Consider the following 16,532-nt stretch of genomic DNA (forward strand, 5'->3'; position numbering starts at 1 on the left):
GAGGACGGATGAAGTGCGAGAATCTCCACGTAGGAGAGAGGAGAACCTCCCAGGACAGAGAAGCTGACAGGGGGGGACAAAGGGGTCAGTTGTCCCGGGCCCAGGGAGAGAGAGGGGCCCAGAATTGGCTCCTCACTACATTGTATGCATTGACTTTGTTCTGGGCCCGGCAAAATCTGTCAGCGGCCCTGTCCTATCCTCATACGTATCCCACTAGACGACCACCCATCAACACCAATACACCAACAGCAGCCACAGTACTGTAGCTGTTCTCACATTCTCCTCCTCTCTCCTCCTACAGAGAGAGAGAGAGAGAGAGAGAGAGAGAGAGAGAGAGAGAGAAAGAAAGAGAAAGAGAAAGAGGGATATAGAGAGAGAGAGAGAGAGAGATTAAAGAGAGGAAGCATCTGTCTGTTGTTTGGCCAAAGTCATTAGGCAGCATTGTAAACACCCCATAAAAACAAGCCCATGTGCTCCTCCCTGTTACCTCTTCTTAAAGACCCTGCACTACTGTAGATGAAACAGTTTTACTTTTCTGAGATTCGTCTTTTTTTTTGTTCCCGATCTCATTATTCGCACACAGCAGGGCCAGTTGCGTAACATCAGCCTGGGTCGGGAATTGCCATGCAGTTACTTCTATTCCTGACCAAATCAAAGGCATCCAGCGAACACAGGAGGCTGCTCTGTACTCTTCCCCTCCCTCTGTGTGTTGTGTTCAGTGTGTATGTGTGTGTGTGTGTGTGTGTGTGTGTGTGTGTGTGTGTGTGTGTGTGTGTGTGTGTGTGCGTCTTTGTTTAGGTGTGTGTGTGTGTGTGTGTGTGTGTGTGTGTGTGTGTGTGTGTGCATCTTTGTTTAGGTGTGTGTGTGTGTGTGTGTGTGTGTGTGTGTGTGTGTGTGTGTGTGTGTGTGTGTGTGTGTGTGTGTGTGTGTGTGTGCGTGTGTGTGTGTGTAGTATAAATGCATTCGCATGCTTAGCATATGCAAACATGAATACAGTACAATGTAAATTAGCGTGCATATGCTGCATGTTTGTATCCATGTGTGCTAATAAATGTCTTTGTGTCTATGTGTGTAATGAATGCAGCTTCCAGAGGTAGTTTTAGCCCACAGGGCATGGGATGGGCTGCACTCAATTGTATGGGCTGGCCTGAGTTGGCTGGGCTAGCAATGAATTTTGCTTTTGCAGAACGGTTAACCCCTTAGCGCAAGTCGTATTTTATAACCTATCTGTCACCAAAATTTTGATGGCTATGTCTTAATCTTTTAGGCTACTTACAGTAAGGCTCTCTGTACTGTCATAGCAATGTTGTTATGATGTAGTTGAGATATTTTCAGCAAATAGTGAATAGGCCTGCCGGCGACCCCATCTGCAGTAAGAGGCTACAGAAGGCTTTTAATATTCATGATTGGAACTCATCCATGATTGGCTCGCTGTGAGACTTAAACTCAACATGACCTCAAAAGAAGTTGACGTTCAACTCCACATGACCTTAAAAGACGTTCTTGATAACCAACTTTTTTTTTAGCATAACAAGGAAGTGTTTTATTGGTTATGTTGGCCTAGCCCTCACCCCATGAAATCACTATTTTCGTTGTGCTCAAATCCGGGTCCCCATGGGTAAGGTTGTCCGTATGTAGTAAATGCGAATTGGCCCGCTGCAAACCTTGATAACTTTTTTTTGGTGTGTGTTATGCCTCACCTACACTAGGTTGAGATGGATTTGATTTGTATAGGCTGGGATGACTTCTAGTTGCTCGGGGCTGATCTGAGTTGTACTACTCTGGGCTGCTGTGCTGAGTTGGACTACTCTGGGCTGTGCTAAGTTGGACTGCTCTGAGATGGATTGTTCTGGGATGGGCTGAGTTGGATTGTTCTGGGATGGGCTGAGTGGGACTACTCTGGGATGGGATGAGTTGGACTACTCTGGGTTGGATTGTTCTGGAGCCGGGTGGGTTGAGTTGGTTTTCTCTGGGCTGCTCTGGCCCATGCAGGAGGAGTCAGCAGAGAGAGAGAGAGAGAGAGAGAGAGAGAGAGAGAGAGAGAGAGAGAGAGAGAGAGAGTTAGATGAGAGCTGTGTGGTGTTTATTCTGGTCCTTGGCGGCTGCTGGTCTTGTTTCCTTGAGGTTTCCTGTGGAGATGCCTGTGGCTTTAATCACACAGCTTTCATTAAAGAGAGAGTGGTATGACTTTGCATGCACTGTGTTTGAGTATGTGTGTGTTTGTACACACATGTGTTCGTGTTGTGAATATGTGTGTTTGTACATGTGTGCGTGCGTGCATGTGTGTGTGTGTGTGTTTGTGTGTGAACTAAGGGACGCGTGCAGTTTTGTGTGTGTCCTGCACACTTGTGACTGTGCACTGTATGTGTGTGTGAGCAAAAGAAATAGAGAGTGCCTGTGAGTACTAGAAAAAGAGGCATCCTTTTCTGGGACAAGCCTTTGGGCTTGACGCACTCTCTCTCTCTCTCTCTCTCTCTCTCTCTCTCTCTCTCTCTCTCTCTCTCTCTCTCTCTCAGTCTTTCTCCTTTCTTCTCTTTTCTCGTCAGCACTCTGTGCTGTGCCATTTGTGTGCAGAATAAGCTTTCTTCCCGTCTCCCAAGATCTCAGCCGGACATGCCAAATGAATTCATTTTCGAGGAACATTTTCCCTGCCATTACATAAGGCAGGCTCCTCTCTTTTAAGAAGCTCTAGAAATGCCGGCTCTGAAAAGCAAACTCTTCTTTATGTGTGTGTGTGTGTGTGTGTGTGTGTGTGTGTGTGTGTGTGTGTGTGTGTGTGTGTGTGTGTGTGTGTGTGTGTGTGTGTGTGTGTGTGTGCATGTGTGTGTGTGTTTGCGTGTATGTGTGTGAGAGAGAGAGAGAGAGAGAGAGAGAGAGAGAGAGAGAGAGAGAGAGAGAGAGAGAGAGAGAGAGAGAGAGAGAGAGTACATGGCAGGATGAATGATTGTGCATGCATGCAGACATTTGTGCATGAGTATTTGAGGCTAGCAGATAGCGATGCTACTTCCTTCATGAGCTGATGAGAGGACAGGTAACCAGACCTGCAGCCCTGTCTGAGCATAATGATGAATGAGTCTGTCATGGGAAGACCTGTCTTGTAGAGATGTGTGTGTGTGTGTGTGTGTGTGTGTGTGTGTGTGTGTGTGTGTGTGTGTGTGTGTGTGTGTGTGTGTGTGTGTGTGTGTGTGTGTGTGTGTGTGTGTGTGTGTGTGTGTGTGTGTGTGTGTGTGTGTGTCCGTCCTGAGATCAGAGCATCTGTAATTGGAGAAGTGTGTTTACAATTGTCAGTCTCTGTCACCTTTCCAGCAACATTAATACGACAGTGGGATGTTCTACCCCTCATTTTCGAATTCACAAACTATTTTATTTGCACGTATCACATTCATGTACGTATATTCATCACTTATCAGTGTTAGCCAACACAACATAACATAACACAACTTCCATTTTACTTCCATTTTACTTCTATTCCTTTTTTTGTACTAAGCAATAAATATGAATGTGACTGTGAAATCGTTTATATATGATAAAAATAGGTGAACAGGATAGTGAGGTTGGCTAAGAAAAACCTAGGCCTATAAAATACATTTTTCATGTCATCTGATATCAATGTTTTGTCACAATCAGGGCTGCACAATTCAGTAGAACCTCAAACCAAAATGACTGTGAATTGATTGAGTTTTTTTCAGACCCACAGGATGTGATGAGCTGTATAACTCTAGCTAGTATGTCATAGGTAAAAATATATGGGACATAGCGTACTTATGATATATAGATACTGTATATGTCATACATATTTATATGGCAGAAGGCCTACCATGTGATACTGTATGATGTGAACAGGAGGGTCGCTCGGTCACATGGTCATTGTACTAAATCCATGTGTGGCATTTTATTGCGTGACATTTGATGGGATTAAGCCAAAGTTGAAAATGTTAAGGATTAAAAGCGAATGGAAATGTTGCTGTATAATGAGGCCATAAACATCTCTCTCTCTCTCTCTCTCTCTCTCTCTCTCTCTCTCTCTCTCTCTCTCTCTCTCTCTCTCTCTCTCTCTCTCTCTCTCTCTCTCTGCGTTTAGGTCCAGCTGCGCATCGCCAGAATGGCCCGGTCACAGATGACACAGACCTGCAAAGGAGGTAAACACACTCCTACACGTACACACGCACACACACACACACAGGCGCAGACACATGCACACGCACACACACTCTCTCTGTCTGTCTCTCTCTCCCTCCTCATTTTCTCTGTTTATTTTCTGTCCATCTGTCTTTCTGTCTATGTGTATATGTGCAGAAATAAATAAACATTTATCCAAACAAGCACATAAAAGTGGAGTAGTGCTGAATGTTGAGTAATGCTGAATGTTGAGTAATGCAGAAAGTTACTTCCTTTTAAACCCAGCTTATCACAGCGCTCCCCCTGCTCCGAGCTACAGTATGAGGCATGAAACATGCCGTGTGTTCATTCGTCCTAAAAGGAATGCGTATATATTTCATTATTATTATCCATACAAAGCACCATGGCCGTGAACTAATATACAGACGATCTCTGTGCCTTGTTACAGAGGTTTTTATGATTCAAGTCTTGCACTGTGACTGTAATCCATGTGAGGTTAAGATTAAATAGTCAGTTATATATTACTGCATAGGCTTACCGATTCTAGAAACTCAGTGGAGTGTCAGGTCAATGAAAAGGGGTCTTTCCCATGACTGAGGACAAAAGTGGCAGGAGAGGTGTGTTGTTTCCAAAGATCTGCTTCTGCAGTCCTCTGCGGTGAGTTCAGCTGTGCTTTTCCACTCTCCGTGTGTATATGTACACATTAAATTCACGCCCCTCTTTTCGGCCACTGCAACATTTGTTAGCGCAACTACTGCTTCTACCGCCCTCTGGTGGGGAAATTTTATAATGGCACCTTTTAAAGCTGATGATGCATGGGATCATTGACCTGGTGCTGACTCTTTACATTTGACTGAGCATTAAGTAGTTATCCGCACATGCACACACACAGACACACACGCACGCACGTACGCACGCACGTTCGCACACACACTCACACACACACACACATACACACACACACACACACACACACACACACACACACACACACACACACACACACACACACACACACACACACACACTCACACACACACACACACACACACACAAATACCGCACTAGACCAATAGGTAGTGTTATACTGTAGTCACGCACATTATTAGACTTATCCTCTGAAGAATCCTGCGTGAAGGATGCACACAGACAGTCATGGACACACACTGTGAGCTGTGTGTATACGTGACCAAAGGGGGAGGAAGCCTCTCTCACTCAAACTCTCGCTCTCACTCTTTCCACCTCTCCAATTGTATTGTAGTAGTCTCTTTCTCCTATTCTCTCTTATTAGTCACTCCTAATTATGTCCCTTGGATATGTGTATGGGCTGTGTGTGACTGGAGGTGTTGAAAATTATTGGATTATTGGAAATTACTGTTCAGTGGTCCGATCACCTATGTGTGAATTCTTGGCATTCAAATATTTTGCAAACACACTTTTAAAACCTATATATAAAAATGCATTTTGCAATGCAATGCAATGGAATGCCCAATACGAAAATGTCAATTTCCCAACATTCTCCAAAATGGATATACACCGTTTTGCAATGAAATCATATGTTCCCTTAGTCGTGTGTGTGTGTGTGTGTGTGTGTGTGTGTGTGTGTGTGTGTGTGTGTGTGTGTGTGTGTGTGTGTGTGTGTGTGTGTGTGTGTGTGTGTGTGTGTGTGTGTGTGTGTGTGTGTGTGTGTTGTGTGTGTGTGTGTGTGTGTGTGTGTGTGTGTGTGTGTGTGTGTGTGTGTGTGTGTGTGTGTGTGTGTGTGTGTGTGTGTGTGTGTCTGTGTGTGTGTCTGTGTATGTGTGCATGCGCGTGACTGTGTGTGCATCTGTGTGTGCACGCATCTGTTTATCTGTGTTTGTGTATACATTTGTGTGCAGACTAACTCTCAAACTAACTCTCACACTTTCCATCTGTCCAAATGTACTATTCCCTCTGTCTTCCATTTTCTTATAATTCTCTCTTTCCTCCCTTCAGGCAGATGATGGAGCAGCATCAGATGCATGCACAGATGGAGCGGGAGCGAAGAGCCGGATCTGCAGGTAGGAATACTATGACGCCCAGACCCTGATGGGATGCAGTCGCATCCTCCACATACTGTACAACGAGTCCTTAGGAGTCGCCTACAAAGGCTGCATCCTTTAGCCCTCATGTAGGCTACTCATGCTCTGTAACAGCAGCGCATCAGAACCAAACCCACTGGAACAGTATGCCCTGCCGTCGTGATGCAATCTCATCCTCCACACACACCAGTGGTCTGTCTCCAGTTATTTTTCCAAAAGGGGCAAATTATGTAGCACAAATAAGGCCGAGGGCCAAACAAATCGCCCCACCGTATGGCGACACATTTATGTTGTCATTTGTTCCAACCTCATGGCGGGCCAAATGTTTGCCATGCCTGGGCCGGATCTGGTCCATGGGCCGTCATTTGGAGACCAATGACATACACCATAACACTATGACGTTTCAATTTTGTCTCCTCCTACACATAGTACACGATAAAAGCCAGTCTGTTTGGAGTCTTCTACAAAGACTGCAACCTTCAAACCTTGTCGCATGTTCAGCAACAACGCATCAGATCTAAACACATTGATGCAGTCTCAAACGGCTTAACTGGAGCTCACGGGTGTGTGGTTCATCATTACCTCTACTTGAACTAACATGTTAACGCCGCACTCGGTATAACTTGTGCTGTGTGTGATTCTTGACTGTGTCAACAACATCAACAATGGCACATTACGTAAAAACTAAACCCATTGGTGCAATCTCAGAATCACTAGCGAATCTGTCACAATAGGAGCAGAGAGTCTAGTATAATATCCAGTTTCTCTGGTAGGAGTCTCCTACAAAGACTGCATCCTTCTAGGACTCGCCCCATGTTCACCAATAACACTGCCACATCAGAACTAAAACCCTTGTACTATGATTGTCCTGATCTGAGTAAGTGGAGGGGTTTAAGTGTTTAAAATAATCCCCCCATTATACTGTGCTACTTACAGCATGCATGTGAAACTTCAAATAGCATCCAGATGTGCAAATCTGTGAGGCGTGCATGTATGGAGTAGTGTGCTTTTTTTCTAACAACAACAAGGTCACCACTTACAGATTCGTCATCATGTCCCACTAATAATAAAGTGTCCCATAAGTGATAGATGAAAGCATCACAGATTGTTGGGCAAGATAATGTTGAAAGCATGTGTTTAAATGCTGAGGGGAAAGAAGCAACCGAAAAAACGTCCTTGCTTATGATTATGCAAAAAACAATTCAAGAGTGAAACACTGCATGTTTCCTGTGGTAACTCTGAAGCAGCAAGTAAGCAGACAGAGGATGGTTGTTAAAAAAGAGAGACGAAAGTCATAAGAATGGAGAAGCAGTAAAATATCGTTAACACAAACGTGCTTCCAAAGTCTGGACTTCATTAGCTCTGTAGTACGGTCCCTCAGGTTGTTAGCGGACACTGAGAGCAGCAGCAAGATAAACATCAGAGCAGTCAGCCATTAAAACACCATTATGGCACTGAGAGGACAGGGGCATGGATGGACGGTGGATGGATGGATGGCTGGAAGGATGACTGGATGGAAGGGTAACAGGATGGATGGATGGATGGATGGATGGAGGAGTGGATCGGTGGATGTAGCGCTTGTATGGGGCCCAGCAGTGTACGGCGGCTTGCAGTGCCCCCTACTGTGCCTCTCAGGCATTAATCTGCTGATGTTACAGTAACACTCACATGTTCCATTAAAGCAACACTTAGTAGTTTGGATGCAGAAGTAAAATTCCCACGTTGTGCGCACATTGAAACTGCATTTATGCCTCAACTGTGCAAGGAGCCAGGCCAGCAGTCACCCCACGCAATTGCAGGGGGAATGCTACCATGCTCTGTTTACCTCAGTGAGTCCTCAAGGAGTGTCAGGAATCAAAACGACAACCCTTGGCCTGCAAGCATGACACCCTAACCATTTGTCCCTAACAAATTGACCACCCAATTGAAACAATATTGGAAACTCAGTGTTGCTACTTAGTTGCTGTAAAGGGAGGGAGCAGAGGAGCAGAGAAGTGGAGAGGGAGAGGGAGAGGAGCTCAGCCTCTTTTTGATTCTACACTTTCAAGCCACTTTGTTTTTTGTTTTGTTTTGCTTTCATTCTCGCTACTTACACACTTACTTACTTCCATTCTGATTTCACTCTCTCATGATTTGTTTCATGTATGCATCCTCACCACACTCAGCTTCCAGGCCCCTAAGGGCCCGTGATGGACTTCCTGAATTCAGAAGCTAGAAACCAGTACTGTACCACATATTCCACATGACCTAGTTTTGCCTGTTTAAATGCCATGATTGGACCTTAGCAGGTAAACCCATTTAGTAAACTTATTTGGAATATTTTGGCACTGATGGAAATTAGCCTCCATCAGGCCTTCATCAAAGATGGAAATTAGCCTCATGGGTATAATCTTGTGTATTTAGCATGTTGTTTAAATGCTGGTAATATATGCTGTCCTTTTGTTAAATAAATAATAGCTTCTGAATCCATGTTGCCTGTCACGGCTCGGGCCCTTAGTGAGCGTGTGCGAGGTGTGGTGTGGTGGGGTGATATACATGCATGAAGTGCAGCTCAATGCTCCCACATATGCCATGCTCTATGCCATGTGGTATTCCATTTGCTATTTTGTGCTTTGTTATTATTGCTGTTGTTTCTGTTTAATTAATTGAGGTTTGGGTCAGTTGCATTACTTTTTTACGCTGTCAGACAACGGACGGTCATCTGTGATTTGTCATTTTCTTAATCTAAATATATATTTCTTATAGATTATATTTAGAGCTCATTTTCATATATTTGATAAAATATGAATGTACTAATATATATACATTGGGTATATATATTAGAGTCACCGTCCTGAACTGACAGCTTACACAAAGCAGACCCAACCTTTCTGAGTTCTATTATTGTCATTTTTTTTCTTCTTTTGCGCTGCTCTTGATTTCATCATTTCTCACTCTTTTTTCTCTTTGTGTTTTTATTTGTCGCCCACTCCCACCTCCTGTCCTTGCTACACCTCTTTCTGCTCCACACCTTTGCTTTTCTTCTCTCTTATCTGTCTTTCCCTCCCTCTCTTGCTCTCTCTGGCTCTGGCTCTACATCACCCCCCTCTATCCTCTCTCTGTCTCTTTCTCTCTCTCTTTTACTCACTCTCTCTCTCTTTATCATTATATATCTGAATCTCTCTCTTACTGTCTTTCTCTTTCTCCCTATTTCTCTCTTTTTGCTCTGTCTTTCTCTGTCTCTCTCTCTCTCTCTCTCTCTCTCTCTCTCTCTCTCTCTCTCTCTCTCTCTGCCATTCTCTTTCTGTATTTCTCTCTCCTCATCTCTCTCTATCTCTCTCTGTCTCTGTCTCTGTCTCTCTCTCTCTCTCTCTCTCTCTCTCTCTCTCTCTCTCTCTCTCTCTCTCTCTCTGTCTATTTCCCGCTCTTACCTTGTCCTCTCATCCTCCTCTGTGTTTTGTACGTGTGTGTTTGTGTGTGTGCCTCGTCGTTGTGCGTACTGTACGTTCGTTCGTTCAGTCTCCACCCTTCAGTTCAAAGTGTCTGGCGCCTCTCCCTCCCAAGCCGAGTCGGCCAACAACATCCCTCCCGATTACAAGCAGTACAGGGCCAACACCCTGCCCCCCGCCTACATGAGGGCCGGCGGAGGCGCCTCCTCCCACTCCCCCCCGTCCTCCTCCTCCTCCTGCTCCCCTCAGGAGCGCGACGGCGGTGGCGGCGGCGGTGGTAGCGGTTGCCAGGCGTGCGACTCCCCGCACCGCAGCAGCAGCAGCAAGGCCCAGCAGCAGCTCTCGCAGCTCTCCACCACGCTGGCCTCCGCCTTCATGCCCGTGCAGCCGGCGGGCGTCATGACCACGGGCCGCAAGGTGCGCCAGATCCCCCTGTCCCCGCCCACCGGCCGCCACCTGCCCCCCCAGCTGCCACCCCAATTCCAACAGCAGCAGCAGGAAGTGGCGTCCATCCACCACCCGCACCCGCTGCCCCCCAAGCACGGCACCTGGTCGGCCTCCCACGCCGCCGCCCACATGTTCGCCCCGCTGCCCGCCTCCGCCTCCCCGCCCGGGATGGTGGCGGGCATGGCGGGGGGCCAGCAGGGGGGCGGCGTGAAGCAGGTGTGCCCGCAGCCCGTGCTGCCCGTGGCCCTGCCCCTGCCGCCTCTCAACGGCAATGGGCGCGGCGGCGGTAGTGGCAAGGTGGCGTCCTCTCCGCACGAGGCACATCAGCTGATCAACGGCCAGCCGGATGACTACTACCCCCAGCAGCAGCAGCAGCAGCATCACCAGACGCCGCCGCCGCCCCCACCAGCTCCACAGCTGTCCTCCTATGCCCCCTGCTGCCCTGAGGGCCAGTTCCCCTCCCCCTCCGGGTTCATCCAGCAGCAGCAAATGTACCCAGGATACAGTGCCACCTCTCCCCCCACTTACTCCCTCCAAGAGGGGGGCTTGCCCAAGACCACACCGTCCCCTGTCTTTCAGCCGTCCCCACCCATTATGAGTAAGTATCCCGAGGAGCTGGAGAGGGGAAGGAAGGGGGGCCTTGAAAAGGATGGATCGCGATGTGCACGTTGAGAAATGTTTGATTTGTTTATGTGTACGTGTGTGTATAGAGTGGAGAAGAATAACTTAAAATAACTTAAAGTAACTTAAAATAATCCCAAAGAAAATTAAGGAAGTGTGTGTGTGTGTGTGTGTGTGTGTGTGTTAGTTGCTATATGCGGGTAAGAGCTTGGCCAAGTCTGTGGGGGTTTTCATGGCCGGGCAGATGTGTCTATTTGGTATCAACAAACATCACCCCTCTCCCCTCTCCCCTCACCCCTCACCCCTCTCCCCTCTCCCCTCTCCCCTCCTAAAAGCCCCACTACACCCACACACAAAGCCAAGACAGTCTCTGCCTATCCAGTGAAACAGGACAAGTGACATGCTACAGATTGCGCATACCCTTCGAACCCTCGCTTCCCCCGCGTCAAAGCAAGGAAGGAACCTGTTTGACTAATAATGACTCCATGTTTGTGTGTCCACAACAACGCACACTTGCATACCTCTGCATTGCACCTCACACCTGCAAAGGCTGGTGTGTGTGTGTGTGTGTGTGTGTGTGTGTGTGTGTGTGTGTGTGTGTGTGTGTGTGTGTGTGTGTGTGTGTGTGTGTGTGTGTGTGTGTGTGTGTGTGTGTGTGTGCATGTGTTCTTGAGTTTGTGTGTGCATATGGGTATGAAGTGTGTGTGTGTGTGTGTGTGTGTGTGTGTGTGTGTGTGTGTGTGTGTGTGTGTGTGTGTGTGTGTGTGTGTGTGTGTGTGTGTGTGTGTGTGTGCGTGCGTGCGTGCGTGTGTGTTTGTGTAGTTTGTTAAGGTTTAGACTGTGGCGTGTGTGTCTCTTTAAAGTACGATGGGAAAGCTGCGGGCTGCTGAAATTGCTGACAGTGTTTGCTGCTTTGCACTATAAAGGGAAGGAAGGGTTGGAATCAATAGCGCCTCATTGGGCTAGGGTTGCTGTTTGGCCTGCAGATTTTAGCTTTAGCCCCCAGATCAGGTTTCCAGTCAATATAGCACGCCAACACCATTGCGGCTCCCTCCCTAACTCTCCAACTCTTAACTGCTGTCTCATCGTGGCTCAATGTGGCAGGCTGCAGACACGGTGTGCATAGCAGAACATGCAGCGACGAGATTTTAACTTTATTTGGTATTCCTGTCTTTTGTAAGAAAAATCTGTGGCTAAGGCGACATTACTACAGTACGCGGGGACCTGGGCCCTGTTTCTTGAAAGCATCGTTGCTTACCAGTAAGCAACTGACTAGGTTTCCAACAGGAAATTGCGTTGCCACTAAGTAAGTTGCTAACTGAGTTAGCAACGATGTTGTCGAGAAACGCACCCCTGAGCTGGAAGTCAGCACCAGGTCTCCACCCATTTCTCTTCCACTCGTTTCCTCACGCTCTCTAATTGTCTCAGCCTAAATAAAGGCATAAAAAGCCGCCCAAAAATATTTGTTAAAAACAACCCAAATAGATAAGATATATGTATTGTTAAGTGTGTTGTTTTCTACAGCTACTTTTGTCGATGCTGCAGATTTATAGCGTTTGGGAGTGCTGTGGATTTATGGGTCTCTCTGCTACGAATAAACACAGATAAACACGGTCAGCCCAGTCTGCCCGGAGATGTATGGACGTATGCGGACGTACGGGCAGAATGTAAGCTGCCTGGCGTTATAAATTCAGTCCAGGTTGTAACATTAACCTGTCATCTTAGCCTTGGGCATCTATAGACCTATCTGACTGACGGTCTACCTGTCTCTCTCTCTCGCTCTCTGTTTCTCTTCCTCTCCCTTTCTCTTGCTCTATCTATTTCTCTTCATTTTTTCTTGTCTCTTTATATTTTTCTATTTTTGGTATCTCTGGTCTCTCTCATCCTGTCTTTCTCTCTCTACCTCTATTCTTTTCTTTCTCTATCTTGCCGTCCCTTCTCCTCTTTCCTCTCTTTCTCTCTGTGTCCTTGAGTCTCTTTCCCTTCCCTCTCTCTCTCTCTCTCTCTCTCTCTCTCTCTCTCTCTCTCTCTCTCTCTCTCTCTCTCTCTCTCTCTCCCTCTCCCCCTGTAGGTCCTCCACTTCCACCTGGGCACCCTGCCATGGGCCAGCAGCAGCAGCAGCAGCAGCAGCACCCGTCCGCAGTGCCAATGCCAGTACCCGCCCCCGTCGCACCCCCTCCAGCCCCCATGGTGCCCATGGCCCCCGTGGCACCCCCACCTCCGCCAGGGCCCCCTCCGCCCAGCGTGGGCCCTCCGCCTACACCTCCGCCCCCTCCGCTGCCGGCTGGCGGAGGCCTGGGGGGACCCAACCAGGGAGGAGCGCCCGCGGGACTGGCAGCGGCCCTGGCAGGAGCCAAGCTGCGCAAAGTGCAGAGGGTCAGTCCTGCACACTCACCCACACCACACCACACCACACACCTAGCCTGCCACCCAGACTAGAGTGAAGTGAAAAGTGAAAGCCCTCCTGGGAAACTCCAACTTCCACTGTGTGACACAGCACTCCACAGCACACAAGAGCACACTGCACACAACAAAATTGCATCTATGCCTCACCCGTGCAAGGGGGCAACCCCCAATGGCGCCCCAAGGAAGCAGTGCGGTGGGACAGTACCATGCTCAGGGTACATCAGTCATGGAGGAGGATGAGGGAGAGCACTGGTTAATTACTCCCCCCACCAACCTGGTGGGACAGGAGTCGAACCGGCAACTTTTTGGCTACAAATTTGATGCCCTAACTGCTTACTTATGACTGCCCAAACTTTAGTATGGCATAGAAAAGCAAACGTTTCCCAACTTTTTGTCTTGTGTATCCCCTAAGCACTTGTACCATGAGGACCCCAGCACTCATTCTCTATAGTATCTCTTGTCTATCCCAAAGTGACTATTATTAGTATTATTACATTTTTCCAAGTACCTCCTGCAATAACCTTGCATACTCCTAGTGGTACACATACCCCTGATCTCCTATGGAGCAGTACTAGACCAACTCACTAGACGGAAATATTTTCTGCCCAGTGGTGGAACAATAGCACACAGGGCTCCAGGCAAAACACAGATAGGGCCCCCTGGGCAGCCTGCAAAACTCATACCAGGGCCCCCACCACCAATGCGACTATACTGTACATACTTTTTTAATTATATTATATCTACTTATTTATTTATCTACTTATTATATTAACTATATCTATATAATACATGCCACGTGCACATTTCACAATAAATGTTCTATTCAATATAATTTATATTATTTTTACAATTTATATATTCAATATAATCTATTCTGTTCTCCTTTAAAGGGATTTAGAACCTAGAAAATCTTTGGCCATACTAACGACCGCTCTGTGTGTGAATGTGTGCACGTGAGAGTGTGTGTGTGTCTGTGTGTGCGTGCGTGCGTGCGTGTGTGTATGTGTATCTGTGTGTTTGTGTGTGCATGCGCGTGTGCGTGCATGCGTGTGCATGCATGCGTGTGCAGCCTGAGGAGGGATCGGGGGCGTCGGGAGGCAAGAGTGACGGCAGCCGGTCGAGTGGCGGCAGCGGCAGCAGTGGAGAGGGACTCATGCAGGAGATGAACGCCCTGCTGGCACGGAGGTCAGACCTCAAACATGTCATGGCAAACAGCATTTGTTTACTCAAAAAGGACAGAACTCTTTTGCCTAGCGGCTGTTTAGTGTGCTCGTCTCTAATGACCTAGTGTAAAATATTTTGTCATATGTTAATAAAAGATAAGCTTGGAAACGGCCATTATTTGTCACTCTTTTCACCCCTCTATCATATGTTATCACAAGCTCAACTGCACTGCTGGACTTGTGGACTAAAATGTATTTAAAGATAGAGAAGTTCCCAAGTCCCACTATTGTCACCCACTATATAGTCTCACTTAGTATTAAGACATAGCACACATTTCAATGTTAAAAAAAATGACGGCTTCCATTCTTAGATGTGTTCTGACATGCTGTACATTTTGCAGGAGAAAAGCTTCAGAGAAACCTGACGAGGACAGCCAGAAGGTGGGTCTTCAATCTTGTTCTTTGTTTTTACTTTTGCCAATTGTTATTAGTGTAGGCAGTGTTGTCATGGTGTCACTTTCTTTCTCTATCCAGGAAGAGACCAACGGCTCCCCATCCCCCATCACACGAGGTGCGTCTCTACACAACAGGTTGATAGGATAGTTCAGTGAGGAGATAGATAAGAACATTCGATAGATAGATCATTGACACAACGAGAATGAGAGTTGCACATGGAACTTTATTGGTATATTGGAACGCTTCAATGAATAGTTTGTCATTCAATCTATAATTTTGTTTAATTATTTATTAATAAAATTGTTTAATTGAATTCTATAATTTGACATGAAACATCTACATTAAGATGCTTTCTCTTTATAATGTATCATAATCAGTGCAATATTAGTCTGTATGGATTGTGCTAAAATAATTACTTATGTAGCTGGGATATCTCACTGAATTCACCTTGTCACTGTAGTGCATTTAAAACCAGTTGTCTCTTCACTAAAAAAAACCCCAATCCATCCCTTTTTTCAGACCCTTCTAAAAAGCCATGGGATCGAGCCAACTCATCAGACAAAACTGCTACTTTGTCAAGGTAGGCTTGGCACCATATCGTGGCCTTTTTTGGCTACCACCACCCTGCCATAAAACTCTCCCATTATGCACCCAAAGGCGTAGCCCCTCAATGAAACTGTTTCTTAAGAGCAGGGCCTTAGAGATAAAAAAAAGACATGTGGCAGCTAAAGACATCCAAACGTCAAATATTGATTTAGCGCACATGAACAGATCTCTTGGAAATGGTTGCTAGGGCCTGACGAGGGACAAAGCTGCACTCTGGGCGGGCGTTCAGTAATGACCTCCGACACCTCAGCAGCACAACTATGTAGCGGAAAAAGCCAAGCAAACAAGCCTGGCAGTTTCCCCTGACATACTATTGGTTTCAAATGACAAACAAGACTAACTTGTTCTCGTTGAGTCTTCGGTGGCCCACATGAGAAAGAAAAGACACTTCTTGACCTTTCTCCTTGACTTTTTCCATAACCTTTCACATCGTTCCCACATGCTTCCTTTTGTTTCACGCTTGGCGTCCTTTGTGAAGACTTGTATACTGGCACAGGAATACACTATCGAGAAATCAGGTTTAGACGGTCTTGCCTCCTCGTCATCTTGATAACCTATTTTGTTTAACCTTCACAGGGTGAAGGCTGGTACCAGCAGTGATGCCGACTCAGAATATGACAGAATGAAGCAGGTACTTATCTAGTAACTGTAACGTGTCTTCTTTATATGAATACCAATTTAGCTGTGGCATTTCTGTAAGTCTAGATACAAATACTGTATCTATTACACCGCCTGCTATTGTTGCAACGTGTTCTGATTGGTGCACATCCTACATATACTTTTCTGTCAACAGGAGATCTTGGAGGAAGTGGTCCGTGAACTGCATAAAGTCAAAGATGAGATAATTGATGGTAAGACTTGCTGAGTCATTGTTTTTTTTAACCAGGGATTATACTTGGCTGGAACTGCAACTTTTTCTTCTGATGTGCTTAGCGTCTAATTGATGAAGAGGTTAATATATACGTTTGCATTCATACTTTGCATGATGGTCTGTTGACTGAAATGTTGCAATTACACTTTGCAAATGAGGGCAGTGTGGGCGTGGGGAACCTTTTCTTTGTAACATTGATCCTGTGGGTATCCAATGCCTCTTTACCACTGCCGGTTTTCTGGTAGGCCTACAGCTTGACACGGCGTGCCTCGGCCACCACTTTTTGCGTTACTATTGAGCTGTGTCATGCCTATTCAAAAAGAAAAAAAGTGGCGGCCGAATCGCACAATGTCGA

At 46.5% G+C, this 16,532-nt stretch overlaps 1 protein-coding gene across 6 annotated transcripts in view; it reads left to right on the forward strand.

The window, feature by feature from the left end:
* The window catches only part of evla (Enah/Vasp-like a), a 72,257-nt gene that overhangs the window by 54,415 nt on the left and 1,310 nt on the right, over nucleotides 1–16,532 (forward strand). For 5 of the 6 annotated variants that reach the window (XM_063184463.1, XM_063184460.1, XM_063184459.1 and 2 more), the window contains 10 exons: nucleotides 4,082–4,139; nucleotides 6,094–6,158; nucleotides 9,678–10,652; nucleotides 12,747–13,051; nucleotides 14,151–14,266; nucleotides 14,646–14,685; nucleotides 14,779–14,815; nucleotides 15,220–15,280; nucleotides 15,883–15,937; nucleotides 16,100–16,157. In XM_063184463.1, the coding sequence (XP_063040533.1) occupies nucleotides 4,082–4,139; nucleotides 6,094–6,158; nucleotides 9,678–10,652; nucleotides 12,747–13,051; nucleotides 14,151–14,266; nucleotides 14,646–14,685; nucleotides 14,779–14,815; nucleotides 15,220–15,280; nucleotides 15,883–15,937; nucleotides 16,100–16,157 (1,770 nt within the window). The remainder of the gene's footprint in view (nucleotides 1–4,081; nucleotides 4,140–6,093; nucleotides 6,159–9,677; nucleotides 10,653–12,746; nucleotides 13,052–14,150; nucleotides 14,267–14,645; nucleotides 14,686–14,778; nucleotides 14,816–15,219; nucleotides 15,281–15,882; nucleotides 15,938–16,099; nucleotides 16,158–16,532) is intronic. The other variant, XM_063184465.1, reaches the window with a different exon arrangement.

Source organism: Engraulis encrasicolus, chromosome 19, assembly GCF_034702125.1.
Source record: "Engraulis encrasicolus isolate BLACKSEA-1 chromosome 19, IST_EnEncr_1.0, whole genome shotgun sequence".
Classification (NCBI taxonomy): Eukaryota; Metazoa; Chordata; class Actinopteri; order Clupeiformes; family Engraulidae; genus Engraulis; species Engraulis encrasicolus.